Source organism: Onychostruthus taczanowskii, unplaced genomic scaffold (assembly GCF_017590055.1).
Source record: "Onychostruthus taczanowskii isolate IOZ18803 unplaced genomic scaffold, ASM1759005v1 scaffold20, whole genome shotgun sequence".
In the NCBI taxonomy this organism is placed as follows: Eukaryota; Metazoa; Chordata; class Aves; order Passeriformes; family Passeridae; genus Onychostruthus; species Onychostruthus taczanowskii.
In genome coordinates this window covers 12,766,604-12,782,240 of record NW_024499240.1, presented here as the reverse complement: position 1 = coordinate 12,782,240, position 15,637 = coordinate 12,766,604, and the positions used below count along the sequence as shown (strand labels likewise).

Here is a 15,637-nt window from a genome sequence, read left to right as displayed (position 1 = left end):
GTTAAATTTCTAGGACTTTTAAGAAAAACTGCCTTTGTGTAGTCAATAATTTCAAGTCATATTTCTCTTTTTAAGAAATTGGCATTTCTCATAGAGCTGTTACTCTGAGAAATTCCTAATAGAAATGAATTACACAAGTGCTAAACTTGCACTGCCTCTCAGCGAGAATGCCTTAGTTTGGTAAGAATATTGCTTTGTCCTTGTTTTTAGCACCTCCTGTCTCTGGGTTCTCTCTTGCCTTAGCTGGAGCATGTGTTTGGTGTGGAACTCATAGCTGCCCATGAAATCTTGCTGAGGCACTTTACTCTCTGTGGCATTCAAGCTGAGTCACTTAGAGGAGTCAAAGATGTTTTTCATAGATGAGCAGAACATTCTTCAGAGAAAACAAGGATAAGAAAGTTGAACAAGGGAGTGAAACTGAAGTTACTTGGGAAGGAGCGTGGGAAGGGAAGAAATCAGTGCATTTATATTACAAATATTTCAGGTTATTAAAATTGTTGGGAGTAGACAACAAAAACGGTTAGGGGGAAGAAAGTTGGGCACTTAAAATATTCTTGTCAGCATTGTACACAGAAAATTGCTGTAGTACGTGGGCTGCAAGTGCTGGAATAAGAGATGTGGCTTTCATTTGAGTTTGAATTTTGTATGACTACATTATTTGAATCCAAGTTTGTTGTTTCAAAGTAAAGCCTAACTCTTGAACTAGTTTTCTAGTCCCAGTAAAACAGTCAGTGATAAATAAACAAAGATGTCCCCACAAATTACATTCCAGGCTTTAAGGCATAAAGTGAACAGTTGAGATCGATAGTAAGCACTGTGGATAAATTTCAGAAATCCAAGGGAAATTGAATAAAAAAAAAATTTTAAAAGAAACCAAACCAAACCCAACTCTGATCACAGGCGCCGTTGCTTAAGTAGCTGAAACACCCTAGGCCAGACAGTGGTTTGCACAGAGTTTTTGCACTGCCCCAAACCAAACCCAACTCTGATCACAGGTGTGCCGTTGCTTAAGTAGCTGAAACATCCTAGGCCAGACAGTGGTTTGCACAGAGTTTTTGCACTGCCCATGTGCTTTCACCTGAAGCTTCTGTGTGTGTGTGGAAGTTCAATCAGTTCTCCATTTGCTGGGAATGATCTCTTGCACTACTGTGTGGGGAGGGGATGGGGTGCCTTGGGCAGCATCATGTGCCTTTCTGAAATGCCCTCTGGTGGGACACACTTCATCTCTGCCTGCAAATGTACACGTTGTCATTGTGGAGCTTGGCTTGGGGTCGCTTGTGCCGCTGCCTGAGGTGTCGGGAAGGACTCTGTTCTTGCTGCGGCTCAGGGAGGTGCCGCAGGTGCTGTTAGTTCAGCCCTGCCCCTTACGGGTGCTGTAGTTTCTCACTGACCCACGACTGTTTTCCCTCCTGTCTGCTGGGATCCGTTCCTCTGCCCCTCTGGAGCTGAGGAGGGCAGGCAGCAGGGAATCAAACGTGTGAACAGAATTAGGCAGAGGCTGACAGCAGTAATAGGCAGAGTCTTTTAAAATTTTGGTGTAGCCTTGTCCTCAGGCTGCCCTTGCATATTCTCTTGAGGGGATTTGAGAGTCTTAATGTTCCTGTAATGAGATCAGCTATACACAATTTTGTGCCACTGAAGTGTATAGAACTTGGACTTCAGCTTTCCAGTATTATACACATGAGTACTGCCTGACAGGTTAAACATGACTGGTATTTACAGTTGCCTAGAGTATCATGAAGCTCGTTTAAAAAGAAAGAAATCATTCTTTGTGGTTGTTCTTTTGGAAACTTTTTATTATGGCTACATTTGTTTTTTAAGTGTCTGTTCAGTAACAAGATCTGCAGTGGAAGATACAGAATATTGTACAATAGAAGATCAGAAATCCTGTGCTAGGGTTATGACTGTTTTAACTGAAAACAAACAAGTAATTGATTTTGAAACTGCTCTGAGACTGCTCAGCTCTTGTTTTTCAGCAAGGAATCACAGTCATAGGTTACAAAGTATTTTAACCACTATGGCATGGAGAAAAGGTACCATTCAAAGCTAAACACCACAATTAGGGATGCATGACTAAAGTTTCCAAGTAATGTATTAGCAGTATTGTATGAGACAGTCACATGGAAAAGATCATGAGGTTGTGAAAAGGATTATGAGCATGCTTTAGTCATGAATTTCCTGGTAGAGATATTTTAGTCTGGATCATGCTTGTCTAAATGAGAGTAATGTAGCTTTGCTTGTTCTGATTGTATTACCATTATGTGGCAAAGGGAGAGAAAAGGTGTCTTACCTACAAAAGTAGTATTACTTTATATGTTAATATATGAAAATAATATTTCAGTAAATTTTGGGGCTGAACTTACCATACTGAACTACTTGAAAAAGTTTATCACAGCCCTGAAATCAGTAACTGGAATGTAGGGGATTGAACTATGGAGATAAACTATGGTTATTCCAGACTGATGATTGAACAGTTTATAAAAATAAACCACTAATGTACAGTGAGTAGCCACTGACCTATCTGACATCCATGGAATCACTTCTGATGCAGATGCCTCCATTTGACAGATATTCTTCTGGGCTTATGTTTTTAAATGGGACAGCATTGCAAAAGAGAGTTTTGCTTTTTAAAAAATTTTTTAAGTTTTTGAAGCTCCAGTGAAAAAGTGAATTTTCATATTTTGGATTTGTAGAGGTTAACAAGAGAATGGTTTTTCTCCAGTCTTCCGTGTTGACACATTTATTTGCCATATAAAGTCCTTAGAAGGCATCTCCTTCCTTTTCTCTGCCAACCTGTTACAAGTACAGGAGCTTCCAATAGATATTTCTGGAAAGTAATGTGGACTTCAAATGCTTGTGGTTTGCTGGAGGGCACTTGCCTGGCTGGCTTCACAAAGCACATTTTAGTGAGCAGCTGCAGGGGGCCTGGGAAGGACAGCCAAATTTCTGCTGTCTCATGTCAGTGGCACTTCAGGATGCGCTGAGCAGGGAACTCCTGTCTGGGAATGTGGGGCCAGGGGCAGCCCAAGGTGCACACCAGGAACTAAAAGCACTGGCAGTGGTGAGAGCTTAAAGCACAGCTGGCCCATGGCCTGTCCCCTTACATCCTTGCATTTGCTGCAGTGTAAAATGGTGACCTGTAAGTTTGCTACATGTAACACAAAATTGAAAACCACATTGTCTCAATGATAGAATTTCTAAAAACCAGCACTAACTGCTTTCAGCTCAACAGCTGTCAGCATTAGCAGTATTGTTTTAATTGCATAAGCAGGTGTTTTCCATATAACCCTACTTTTAAATGGATGTCCACACAGATCTTTGTGGATGTAAGTGAAAATTACTAAAAATAAGAAAATTTAAGCAATACATTGAAGTTAGTTAATGACCACTTATTTGTACATTGATAACGGGTGATTTCAAAGTAGGGAATTGTGCAGTGTGTGTTTAGTGGAGGCACTTCAGCAGCACAAAAGAGAATAAATGGTGTGTGGGTTTTCAGCTGTACTACCTGCCTGTCACCCCTGTGAACAGGAAAATGCAGCATTGTTATTTTAAGATAATTTTCATTCTTGTGTATCTTGTGTTTTATCAAGATTTTCAATATTATAGGTTATCATAAGTATAGATGCCTCTGAAAATATGCACAAAAATATTCTGATATGACTGACTGTAAATGTTGTTAATCTTTTTCTTATCATCGCCTCCTGTAAGTATGGTTTGTAAAACCACATCTCTAAAATACACAGTCTGTCTTACTGTTGGATAAGAAAAGTGCATTAATACAATTTCTGCAGTAAAAGTACTGCAATTGCTGTTCTTTTATTGCCAATATCTAAAAAGCTTTGCGGATGATTCAGTTGGCATAAGTACCAAACTGATATGTCACATAAACTGACATTGAGATTACTTTACAGCTCAGTGCTTCCCTTTGTGTTTCTTGTAGGAAACAGAGATGAAGGTACACATGCACACAAAATTTTGCATCATTTGTTTGCTGACATTTATTTTTCATCAGTGCAATCATTGCCATGGAGATGGACACAACAATGGTCCCAAAAAGGATCGTGTACACGACCATAATGACTATCAGATCTCAAATGAATCATACTTCCAGAATGGAGGAACAGAATCTATGCCCAGTAAATTTTCAACGTTGGAAGCAGAAAATGAACAAAAATACTACATTGAAAAGATTTTTGATCGCTATGGTGAAAATGGAAGATTATCTTTTTTTGGCCTGGAGAAACTGTTAATAAGCCTTGGTTTGGGAGAGGTAAAAGTAGTGATGATAAATCATGATGATATTGGCCACGATCATGTTTCTCACTTGTATGCTTTGGAAGTACAGGAAGGAAAGCATTTTCATCCTCATAACCATGCTCACAGCCACTCAGATTCAGAAAACCAGACCACGGTTGGTGTGTCTGCAAAGAGAAATCATAAATGTGACACTGAGAGAGACACGGCGGTGCCCTCGGTGAAGGAGGACGGCAAACCCGTTCACAACCAGAGCCGCCGCCACCACCACCACCACTCGCGCCCGCACCGGCACGAGCACAACGGCACGCGCCACTCGCGCAACGATTCCGTCAGTCACGGCGACCCCGCGGAGCAGAGCCACGAGCCTTCCACGGAGACAAACACCACTCAGGAGCAGCCGGAACGGAAACAACGCAAACAGAAGAAGAAGCAGAAGAAGATCAGCGAGACGTCGGGAGACGCCACGTGGGATTATGCCCCGGAGCACGATCCCGGCGATCAGTACGAGCACAACCGTGTTCACAAGCACGACCACGCCCACGATTCCTCTCACTTGCACGCGCACCACCGCGACCACGGCGGTGACCGCTCTGCCGGCCACGGCCACCAGGACGGCAGCCTGGGCAGTGCCAGCGGGCACCGCCACACCAGCAAGCGGGAGGCCTCGCACAAGCAGATCAGCGTGAGGAAACACGCGCTTCCTGCGGCACGTGGTCGCAAGGATCATAGTGAAGATGAGCACAAGCATGAAGAGGTGAGTATGAAATGCAGAGCTGGTAAGTGACTTTCAGTGCTGTCACATAATAACTGAAGGTGCGTAGCCACAAACAACAGGCATGTTTGGGACCGTAGCGTAATACAGTGTATGAATTTGATCTGTAAAGCTTTCTGAGCTACCCTCCTTACAGGGGAGGTTTTTCCCTTCCCAGTATTCCAGAATACTGCCACTACACACACCTTTTTTGGACTTTCTGAATCTGAGATCACTAACATTTTTGAAAACTGCACAGACACTCTTTCCTAAAATACCTGCATTTTTTCAGTACGCTTCTGATATCTGCGTCCTAAGAGATTAAGAAGCAATTGCAGGTGTTGCTTCAGTAGCACTGTGCTTGGTGGAAGCTCTTCTGTTTTGTCCTTCAGCATCCATTAGTTCTGCCAGCACCGTAACTCCCTTCCCCTTAGAGTTCACTACAGATGCAGGACCTTGTAAAGTCATAATTTTAAACTAGAAGGATGGAGGGAGTGCTAAGTTCAAGTTTTCAAACTGTATTAAAAAGTGAAACTCAAAACACAAAAGGTTGGTAGGTAAACAGAAGTGTTGAAAAACCTATTTTGGATTTACATTTTTCCACTCTTTACCTGTTGCTTTTTCTCTATTGCTTGTACTGTGTAAAGAACATGGAAGCTGCTTTTCATTGCCATTTATCACAAGTTATGTAGTTGTTGGGAGACTCGAGTGTGCAGTGCAGGTATTGTTACTGTTTCTTGCTCTCATAAACCACTTAGATCAGTTTAAGACATGTTTTAGCACTGGTGGAACATTTGGACAAAAGTTTCTGCTTTGTTTGTGTTCTCAAATAATATCCTGCATTTTCCATACATGAAAACAGATGCTTTTATATTTGATTCGTTTGTACAATTTGCTTGCAGTGCTTAAATGCTACCCAGCTGCTACGGTTCTATGGTCTGGAAGCCAGCTCCCTAATATCTCCTGAGCTCTTCGTGTACATGTGTCCTGCTTTGCTCTACCAGATTGAGAGAAGGCTTTGTATTGTACATTACGATGAGCTGGAAGATTTTACAAGAAATAAAAATGCATCAGTTGAGAATAAAGATAAAACAGGTGCATCAGGTAGGTGTCTTTTTAAATTAGTGGGACTGAGGTGCTCCATATGTTTATCTCAAGAGTTGGAAAGCTGCAGCATTACTTTGGCCCTAAATTTCTTAATAAATTGTACCTGGAGCTGTTAATTCAGGAACAGAGAACAACACTATCATCACAGTTCATTCACTGGAAAATAAGATTTTTAAGTCTTACTATTTTTATATTTTAGCAGTGGTACAGGTCTGTAGAATTGACATGCATAATTTTCGGTGAACTTAAAAAATAGGCATAAGCAAGTGCAAGAGCATTTAAATTGTTATTTCTGATACTTCCCTTTTCTGACTATTTCTCTCTAAGCACATGAGAAGTGTTCCATCAAAATCCTCTGTTGCCAGTTTTAGTTTTTTTGTGTGTACCTTGAGTAAAACTGAGTAGACTTTTATCTCATCACCATAGTTCTAAGTTAAAATACTTTTACTGTTGTTAAAGCAGTTACTTTAAGGGTGGAATCCATTGTTGTTATTTCATAACTGAACGTACTTTTCAAATACATGTTTGCCACTGCTATCTTTCATGAATTACAGTGGAACTGTTGATGTTTAGTTGCATTAAAATATTAAAAATCTAAAAAATCTTGGATATAATGAATATGTTTTGAAAATTAAAGCATTGGTAATGTGAGGATTGATTAGTACATAGATGCATATTAGCATTATTAGAAATAAATCTTGAAATAACTGCATTCTCATAAATGTTAATAACTTATTAAGAAGAATGCATCGCTGGTAATCTTTCTTAGCAATTGCAGAGTCATTGAAATAATTAACTTCTTGTAGATAAATCTCCTCTAGTGGCACATCTGCTCTCTTGTTAGCTGCTCAGAGATTGCAGTAGAGCAGATACAGTGGGTGTTTTGTACGACAGCAAATTGCTTTGTGGTGTGGTCTCAGTGTAGTAAGAGCTGACCCCTGCCTTATTACCAAGAGCATTGCTAGAGCAATTCTAAGCATTTTCTGCCAATTAAAATGTTGAAACCCTATACAAAACTGTCATGTTGCACATGCTTTGGACCAGTTTAATTAGGAAGCTTCTACAGATGAGTGCTTCTTTTTAAAAGATTGCATTTTACTTTTTCTGTAATGAGAAAGGGAGTTCATTAATAACTCAGCTTGAAGATCTTTCACGTTTTAAGAGACTTAATCTGCAAAATTAGTGAAGCTTATTGTGAACATTTAACATGTTTTATGGCATCTGATACCTTGAGTATAAATAACACCTTTGCCAGTTAGTTGTAAAAATCTGGGTTCTAACTCATTGATTTGGCTCTCAAACAGTAACCTGCAGAACAAGTCAGCTTGATTAGATAATGATAAATCATTCTTCATAACAATTTCCTGTATTCTCTTGTACTAATTACAGCAAGATTTCAGTTGATATAATAATAATTGTTCGTTCTTATGTAAGGAAGTGAATAAAAAAATAACAAGTCCTTATTGGAATGTGGGGCTTGTAGGAGGTGTAGGGGAAATATCAGTCATAGAGTAACTCAACCTATAGGTTGTAGGACTGTACTAAAATGAAAGCATGTGCCCACCTAAGCTAATATAAACATTTTTAGATAGAAGTATTCAGCAGAGTTAGGAGGATGCAGTAACTTTTAAACATGAGCTTTCTGTGGTTTGCTTTAGTTTTTGTTAAAGTTTTCAATCAGTCTCAACAGACCAGTGTTGCTACTGTTCATTGATACCAGCCTGTGAGGTTTCCATTACCTCTGCTAACTGTGGTTTTCTAAAGCAAGATAATTTAGTTAACTTAAAAAAACTTAGGAAGCCATATTGGGTTTTCTTCCTGTAATTTACAGATAGTTCTGTGACATCTTCTCATGGAGGATTTTCAAGGGCTTATCCATAGAACTGAGCTTTCACAGTGTACCTCCTGGAAGGGGGCATCGTCACCACTGAGGCCCCCTAAACAACGGAAAAGGAAAAGCACACCCTGCCACTGAATGAAGCCAGTAGAAGTCACACAAGTAAACAGGGAGCATTTTGTTTGAAGCTGGAGATGGCTTAGAGCTGTTGATGAGAAGTGTCTCAGATCAGATACAAGCTGTAATTCTGCCTGTGCAGATGCCAGTGCTCCCTGGGGCTTGATCCGAGAGGGGCACAGATTCCATATTCTAATCCCATATGCCTTATCTTAATCATGATGCCATGTTTAGGTCCTGTATCATCTGCAGGAGTATTCCAGCCCCTCAGAGGTGTGTCTGCCAAACCTGCTGTGATAGATGAAACTTGAGCCGTTCCATTTTTCTCCATGTAAGGCTGTTGATCATCTACCCTGGCACTGAACACCAGAGTGTGTCCACCCTGGGGCAGTGTCCTGCCCAAAGGCTGTGTCATTTTTATCTGGCTGCTTGTGCATGTGTGCTTGATAGAACATTGAGGGACAGCTCCATGTATGCTGGGTTTTCAGCACAGCCTCCTGGTCCAGGGTACATGGCTGAAGTGCTTTGGCAATCAGTCTGGGGACCTGTGGCAGTATTTTGGTCATCGTGGTCCTGCTTCAGCTTTAGACCTACTTTTGTATTCCTGTTTTCCAGCCTCAGTTTTTCAGTTTCATCTGACAGCAGACTTTGACTTAGCACCAACTCTCTTTTGCTGTGGTCTCAGTACTCATGTCTGTCAGTGCACACCTCACACTGGCTAAAGCTTTTTCCAGTCATGTTCTCCCAGTGGATGTGGTCTGGTACCCCTTGCATTTCAGCGGGATTGTTTCCTTCTATGCAGTGCTGTGGAATGACAGCCACAGAATTAGTAAGAATGAATATCCCAAAATAAAATTTAAATCAGCAGATGTTGTGAATTCTGGTGTTGAAGCAGACCGAGCCTGCAGCAGCCACACTTCCGTTGGCAAAGTCGTATCAATCTGCTCCGTAGTGGGTTTGGTACAGACAGAATTCTTGGGGTGTTTCACCCTCATGTTGACACTGAGCAGCTACAACACATTTGTTTCTCTTTTCTTCTCCTCTCACACATGCCCTGCCCCATTTTCCAGGATGTTTTCCCCTACTTCTGGATCCTCACAGATGCAAGGAAAGTAAGATTGTACTCTGAAATGTGGAAATGTTAGGGATTCTGAGTCAGGAGCTGTAACTCACCTTAAAGCTGGCAAAATGTGGTAGCCATTCTTGATTAAAAGTGGAGCTAGGAAAAACCCTGTGGAAGAAAATCAAACCCTTTGTACTAAAACTTAAAGAAAATACTTTATTAGAGTGAAATGCTGACTGAAAGATCCATGTCTCTTTGTTTACAGGATCTATATCTTCTGTAATTCCTTCTCTTCAATGTCATGTAGAAATTTTCACATCTTCCCTCATTAACAGGAATATGTTGGGTATACCACATCCCATTATTGCTTCTTCTTCTATGGCAACAGTAAAGATTCTCAGATAAAATAAATGCTACTATTTGGTGGTAGAAAGTTGTTTTCAGCTTTTCAAGCTCTTATTGTAGCATTTGATTTTAGAGTTCCTCTGTCAGAGGTTGTATCTTCTCATGAATAAAGGTGTATGTTTCAAAGCACCAGAGCCAAACTAAACATGTGACTCCAAACAGGGAGAACTACAGAATCCAGGAAAATTTTGCATCAGAACCATATTAAAAACAACTGTTACATACACATTAGTGCTTGTAGAGCTCTTGCAAGTTAAGTAGCAGAGATGGTTTTGTCCCTGTATGAAACTTTTTGCTTTTTGTTTCATGGAGGGCTACAAAGCTAAGTCTGGAACTAACATTCAGGAAGAATTGCTGGGCTCTTTCTAGCTAGCTGTCTTCTGATGTCTCACTATATTATACTGTGCTGTGAATAAGCCTGTGTATTTCTGGTTTGCTATGGACTTCAGTACTGCCTTTATATTTTTCAGCACCTTTTCAATGAACAATCACTACTTAGGTTAAAGGAAAGTCACCTTCTTAAGACATAATTGAAAGTCATTAATCAGGCTTAAACGTTTTCCAGGTGTTGTTCTGATAACCTTTCTGTGTTCATTTCTTCCACAGCCTGGTTTTGTGGTATCATCTCTATCACCGTCATTAGCCTGCTTTCCTTGCTAGGTGTGATCTTGGTTCCCATCATTAACCAATGGTGCTTCAAATTTCTTCTAACTTTCTTGGTAGCTCTGGCTGTAGGAACAATGAGTGGAGATGCACTGCTCCATCTCTTGCCACATGTAAGTATGGTCTCCTCACCTTTTATTCTTAATTGTAAATGAGTCTAGAATTTTCAAGGAATTGTTTGATAGTGTCCATAAAGAAAGGTTCACTGATGCACCTGTAGATTGACTTGACTGTGAGGGACACCAACACTTTTGGAGACTTTCAGCTGACAGAAAGGAAGGAAATGTGTTTCTCTAAACAAAAGGTGGGGAAAAGTACTTGCATATTCGTTGTTGAACTGATGTCATGCTATTGAAAAAAACACTCAACAGCCCAAAAAGAGTATTTTAAGATCGGCAGTATTGCTGTCTCCTGTTTACTGATAGTTGTGTATCAGTGTCTAAAAGTATTTCCTGGGGATTAACCTGCCTGGTTGCCATATTTGAGGGAGAAACTAACCTCTAATGTACTGAATCAAGCAATTGCCCAAGGCAGGTGAGCAGCTTCTAATTCATGATGGTGCTCTGTAATTCTTAAAAGGGGAAATATTTTCTAAAATTTTGTTACCTCAGTTGTTTATCACAAAGACTAATATTTACAAGTTTTCTTTGTATAATTCTAACACACATTTTTGGTCGTGGTTTTAGGGTTTAAGTTCATACTTCAGCTCAGAATTTAGACTGTAATTGACTGTAATAGTTATAAAAAGTCAAAAGGCTTGGTTGGTAATGGGAGAGTAAGAATGGTAATTCCTTGTAATATTTCTGAGTGTTAGTCTCGTTTTCAGCATCAGGAGAGAAAACCTGAATCTACATTATCTACGCCCTCAAAACAAAAAAAAATCCCCAGAGGAATTTATTTACTGACTAGGGTAATGAATAATCTATTGAAAAACTTATGTGGCAAAATGTGTGAGTGTGAAGAAAAAGTAGAAAAGGGTGGGGGTTTCTGTTGTTTCTTCTGGCCCAGTGCCACTTCAGTGTCTCGGTTGCCCCAGTGGTGTCACTGTTGTCTCTCCCACCAGTCCCATGGAGGCCACAACCACAGCCACCACCATGGCCAAGGCCACGTGCACGAGCACAGGCACTCGCACCGGCACGGCCACGCGCACGCAGTGCACGCTGAGGGCTTCCTGGAGGAGAACGATCCCGTGCTCAAAGGGCTCTTGGCACTTGGAGGCATTTATGTTCTCTTCATCATTGAGCACTGTATAAGAATGTACAAACATTACAATAAACAAAAGGTAGGTGATGAAATTGTTTGCTGTTTAAAAATGTGTTCCCTAAAGCTGCCTTGTGAGTGCTGAGGGATTGTATTTGCTCTGTGAACAAGTGCTGCTGCTGCTGCTGCTCTGTGTTCTGCCTGATGTTATGTGGGGGATCCCCTTCCTAAAGAAGTTGCTTTTCTCAGCAAGGTAACTTGGGAAAACAGTGTAGATGGAGGAAGCTGCATCTAAAGCTTCCTGGGTTTTTTTTGCAAAAACAGGAGAAAGCATTCTATAAGAAAGATCTGGTTATAGAGCCAGCAATTGTCAGATAATTCACAAGAAATTTAGCAGTATGCTCTTACCTAACAATGCCAGTGTACACGACAGAGGTGTCCAGGTTTTCCACACCAGAAAAATGCAAAAATTTTCAGACCTCCTGCTTTCTGTAAATTGCCAGTCAAATTTAACTTGTTTCTCAAAAAATGACTGGATTTTTAGTGCTGGGAGCACTCTGTATTTATGATAGGGGTATAAAAGGAGAGCAAGTACCCTGGGGAGTGTGAGTGTGGATGGAAATTCAGTTTTCGCCTTTGCCTTTGTCTTTCAGCTTTGAGGAGAAAATTATTTTGGTGAAATTCCAACTTGCTTCTCCCAAAACTACTGTGAAAACTTTTCAGCTTCTCTTTTTCATGTCAGACTTGCTGTCTGAGCTGGACAGGCAGCAAAAGATTTTCTCAGTTGGAGGAGGCATTTCTTAGATCTTCTGATAAAAGATGAAAACTGTTACATTGTGCATATCTTCTTTGAGATTAATTAAACAATTAAATCCCCATGGCTGCTTTGGCAAATCCTTGGGATCTGCTCTATGGGCTGCAGATAGATAAGAGCTTGCTGCATTCTTAAAGGGAAGTACAGGGAAGTTACAGGAATATAAAACAAAAAAATAAAATTGAACAAATTAGAGGAGCTTTTCTTGCTGCAGATTTGCTTTCTTGAGCAAATCTAATAGCTGCATGGAAATATTTCTGGGCTATGAGAGCAATCCTTGTCAGCATATCCCCTCTTATTAAAGTGAAATACATCTGTGTGTAAGTGTTTGAGAGTGAGATTCCATGGTAAGTAGTTAAGAACTCCTGCTGGAATAGGGATTGTTGCTGAGTCTTATAAAGATCAATATTTTGAAGTAACATATTTCTGTCATACATGGTAAAAGAGAGTAGCTTGGTCTGTTCGGGAGAGATTTTTGGACAGCATTTCAGTTCCTGTTATTTCCATCAATGTCCTGTCACAAACCAGATGTTACCTGTTTTCTGTTGCAGAGTAAGCAGAAATGGTGCAAAAAACCCCAGACTGAAGAATCACCAATTGGAAGGAAACTTTCTGATCACAAATTAAATAACAGACCAGATGCTGACTGGCTTCAGCTGAAACCCCTTGCAGGTAGGCAGTTCCTGTCAGAAATCTCTGACTGGGAGATCCAAAGCAGGAGCAGGTTACTGGAGCATGGTGTGTAGCATGTAACCTCTTGTACAGTTTTGCTGCTATTATGCAAATCATTGTTAATAAGACTTAATAGGCTTTTCCCTATTAAATCTTTTTTGTTTTCTTTAGATCTGAGAGCACTCTCAACATTTCCTAATACGCCATAGAGATGGTTCTCAGACTTCTGAAGCAGTCATGTTTTGGGTGGCTGTGGGTCTTTGGGAGTTTGTTTGTTTGTTTGTTTGTTTTCAGGGTGTTTTGGGTGTTTTGGTTAAGCTATTCCTGACTAGCTCAGCCCTGGCAAAAATAAGATCAAAAATGAACACCCACACAATGAATGGGGATATCTAACACTTTGAAGATGCCAGCATCTGACCGGTTACAGATAAACAAAATCTGTTTCTTTCCATAAGTACAACCGAGTATCCTGAGTACTCCTCAAGTATCCAAAACAACTTCTGCACGCTGCTCCTTCATGACAGCCTGTGAATGCTCATGCTGTGTGTACCCAGAATAAATGCTCTATCCCCCTTCTCACAGTAGGAGAGAAGGGCAAAGGCTTTGCTTCATAACTTTCCGATTCTGTTGCCTGCATGGGCTGCAGAATTAATTTGTTGATGAAGAACCTATACAAATTTGTATTTGCACAAATTAGGTTTATTTAATTTGATTGGTTTGTAGAAGAGAGGGTTAGGACTGCAGCCTTCTCCACGCAAACAATCTCACATGGGAACTGGGGCACTGACACACAACAGGGAAAGTTTTCAGCGGTGCAGGGGTTGGAACATGTATTTGAAATGTCTGTATGACAGTGGAGGCTGAGCTGCGACCTGTATGGGCATGTACAGGCAGAGCCAGGTAGGGTTTCCTAAACCATTCAGATCCCATCTACAGCCCTAAGACATTATCATCATTCTGGCAACTCTCCTTTGCCAGTGTTGAACCATAAACTTTGTCAGTAGCAAAATTACAGGCACGAGCGTAGGCTGGGTTAAAACTGGCTTTGAGTGCTGTGGATGCAGTGCTGCTGCCTTGCAGTGGAGACTTTTATATATTGTGCATGCACATTTGTGAAAAAATGTCTCAATGACAGAAAGTTTTTGCATTGAATGCTGACAACAAATTTGCTAGACTGGGATGTGTTAACATACTTGTTTTGCTTTCCCAAAGCAGTTAACCCTTAGGTCAAGGGTTAAACAGGAATTAACTCGGTGTCTCTCCCAACTGATTGGATGCAGGAGCAGACGACTCGGTTCTGTCTGAAGATCGTCTGAATGAAACTGAACTGACTGACTTGGATGGGCAGCTGGAGCCCCCTGCCAAAAACTACCTGTCTGTAGAAGAGGACAACAACCTGCGGCACTCCCACAACGACGTCTCCCACGCCGCCCAAGAGCACGAGCTGCACGATTCCGAGTATGACAGCCATGGCGAAGATAAAATGATAGCTAGAAAACACAGTCACCACTGGCATCACAAACATTCCCATCATTCCCATGGCCACTGTCATTCTGGAAAAGACCTGAAAGATACTGGGATAGCTAATATTGCTTGGATGGTAATTATGGGAGATGGCATTCACAACTTTAGTGATGGCTTAGCAATCGGTAAGCAAAAGCACTGAGTGTTTCTCAACAGTTTCTCCTTACCTTTAGTAACTCTGCTAATATTTTACTCATTAGTGATCACAGGTAAGGCTTCCAGTTAGCACCTGTGGTTACTGCCATTGTTCAGTCTCCTGCAGAGCAGAAATAAAAAGGCTGTCAATTGTAACAGTTTCCCTTTTGTTAATACTCTGTGCTACTTGCACTAAAATTAGTGTACAAGTAGCAGTGACAATCAGTCTCTGCCAAGGAGAGATCGGTGCAGACAAACCTTGGGATTTATGGAGCACAGTAACCCACCTTTCTTGTTTGGGTCTCAGTTGCCTTGGAATTATAAATAAATGCCTTTCAGTCTTATTTAGAATGAGATTTACTAACAATAACAATAATACTATTTCTATTATTGTTAATACATAGAATTACACAGTACTTGCAAATAAAAATACACTGTGAGCCAGGTTACAGAAATAATATTTTAAAAGTATTACTTAGGATAATTCAATTTTAATTTAAGCAAAATATTATTTCGGCTCACAGTCGGTATAGATTTATTTCTAGCCAAGTGCAGAAGAAATTGAAGTACCAAAGAGATTTTATTAGCTCTATTAAATCAGCTTGGAGTCACACAATGCTCTAAATGTGATTTGAATTGTAAAGTGTATTAATTTGGAGGTACAAGTCAGGATGATGGTGAGGGGACTGAAGTGCGCATTTTGATTCGTGACTAAGGCAGCTGCTTAAGAGTAAGGGTGGGCAGGGTTCTGAACTAATGGCAGAAGGGACACACATTTTGAAGGATGGGGGATAAGCATTTGTCAGGGTCTCTAATTAACAATGGAATCTACTACAGTTTCTCCACTTCCTTCTGACAACTTCCAAAGAAACTAAACTCCTTAAAAATTAACTTGTTGCTTCATTTTCACATAAAACAGGTAAGACATTTACTCAGTGGCTTCTAAGGCCAAAAACAATTGCCACACCTTTTGTTGAGAACTTCACAGTATTAAAACTCCATTGCTAAATATTCCTGGGTCAAGCCCAAACAGATGTATCTGTGTAAATTGCAGATTTTAGAAAAGCATGCTCATCTTTTTAATATATC

The 15,637-nt window shown here is 40.5% G+C and overlaps 1 protein-coding gene across 11 annotated transcripts in view; it reads left to right on the top strand.

Moving 5' to 3' along the window:
* SLC39A10 (solute carrier family 39 member 10) overlaps positions 1-15,637 on the top strand; it is a 52,522-nt gene that overhangs the window by 27,906 nt on the left and 8,979 nt on the right. For all 11 annotated transcript variants that reach the window (XM_041403703.1, XM_041403704.1, XM_041403702.1 and 8 more), the window contains 6 exons: positions 3,944-5,014; positions 5,914-6,115; positions 10,147-10,316; positions 11,267-11,485; positions 12,769-12,889; positions 14,170-14,538. In XM_041403703.1, the coding sequence (XP_041259637.1) occupies positions 3,953-5,014; positions 5,914-6,115; positions 10,147-10,316; positions 11,267-11,485; positions 12,769-12,889; positions 14,170-14,538 (2,143 nt within the window). In that variant the 5' untranslated portion in view covers positions 3,944-3,952. The remainder of the gene's footprint in view (positions 1-3,943; positions 5,015-5,913; positions 6,116-10,146; positions 10,317-11,266; positions 11,486-12,768; positions 12,890-14,169; positions 14,539-15,637) is intronic.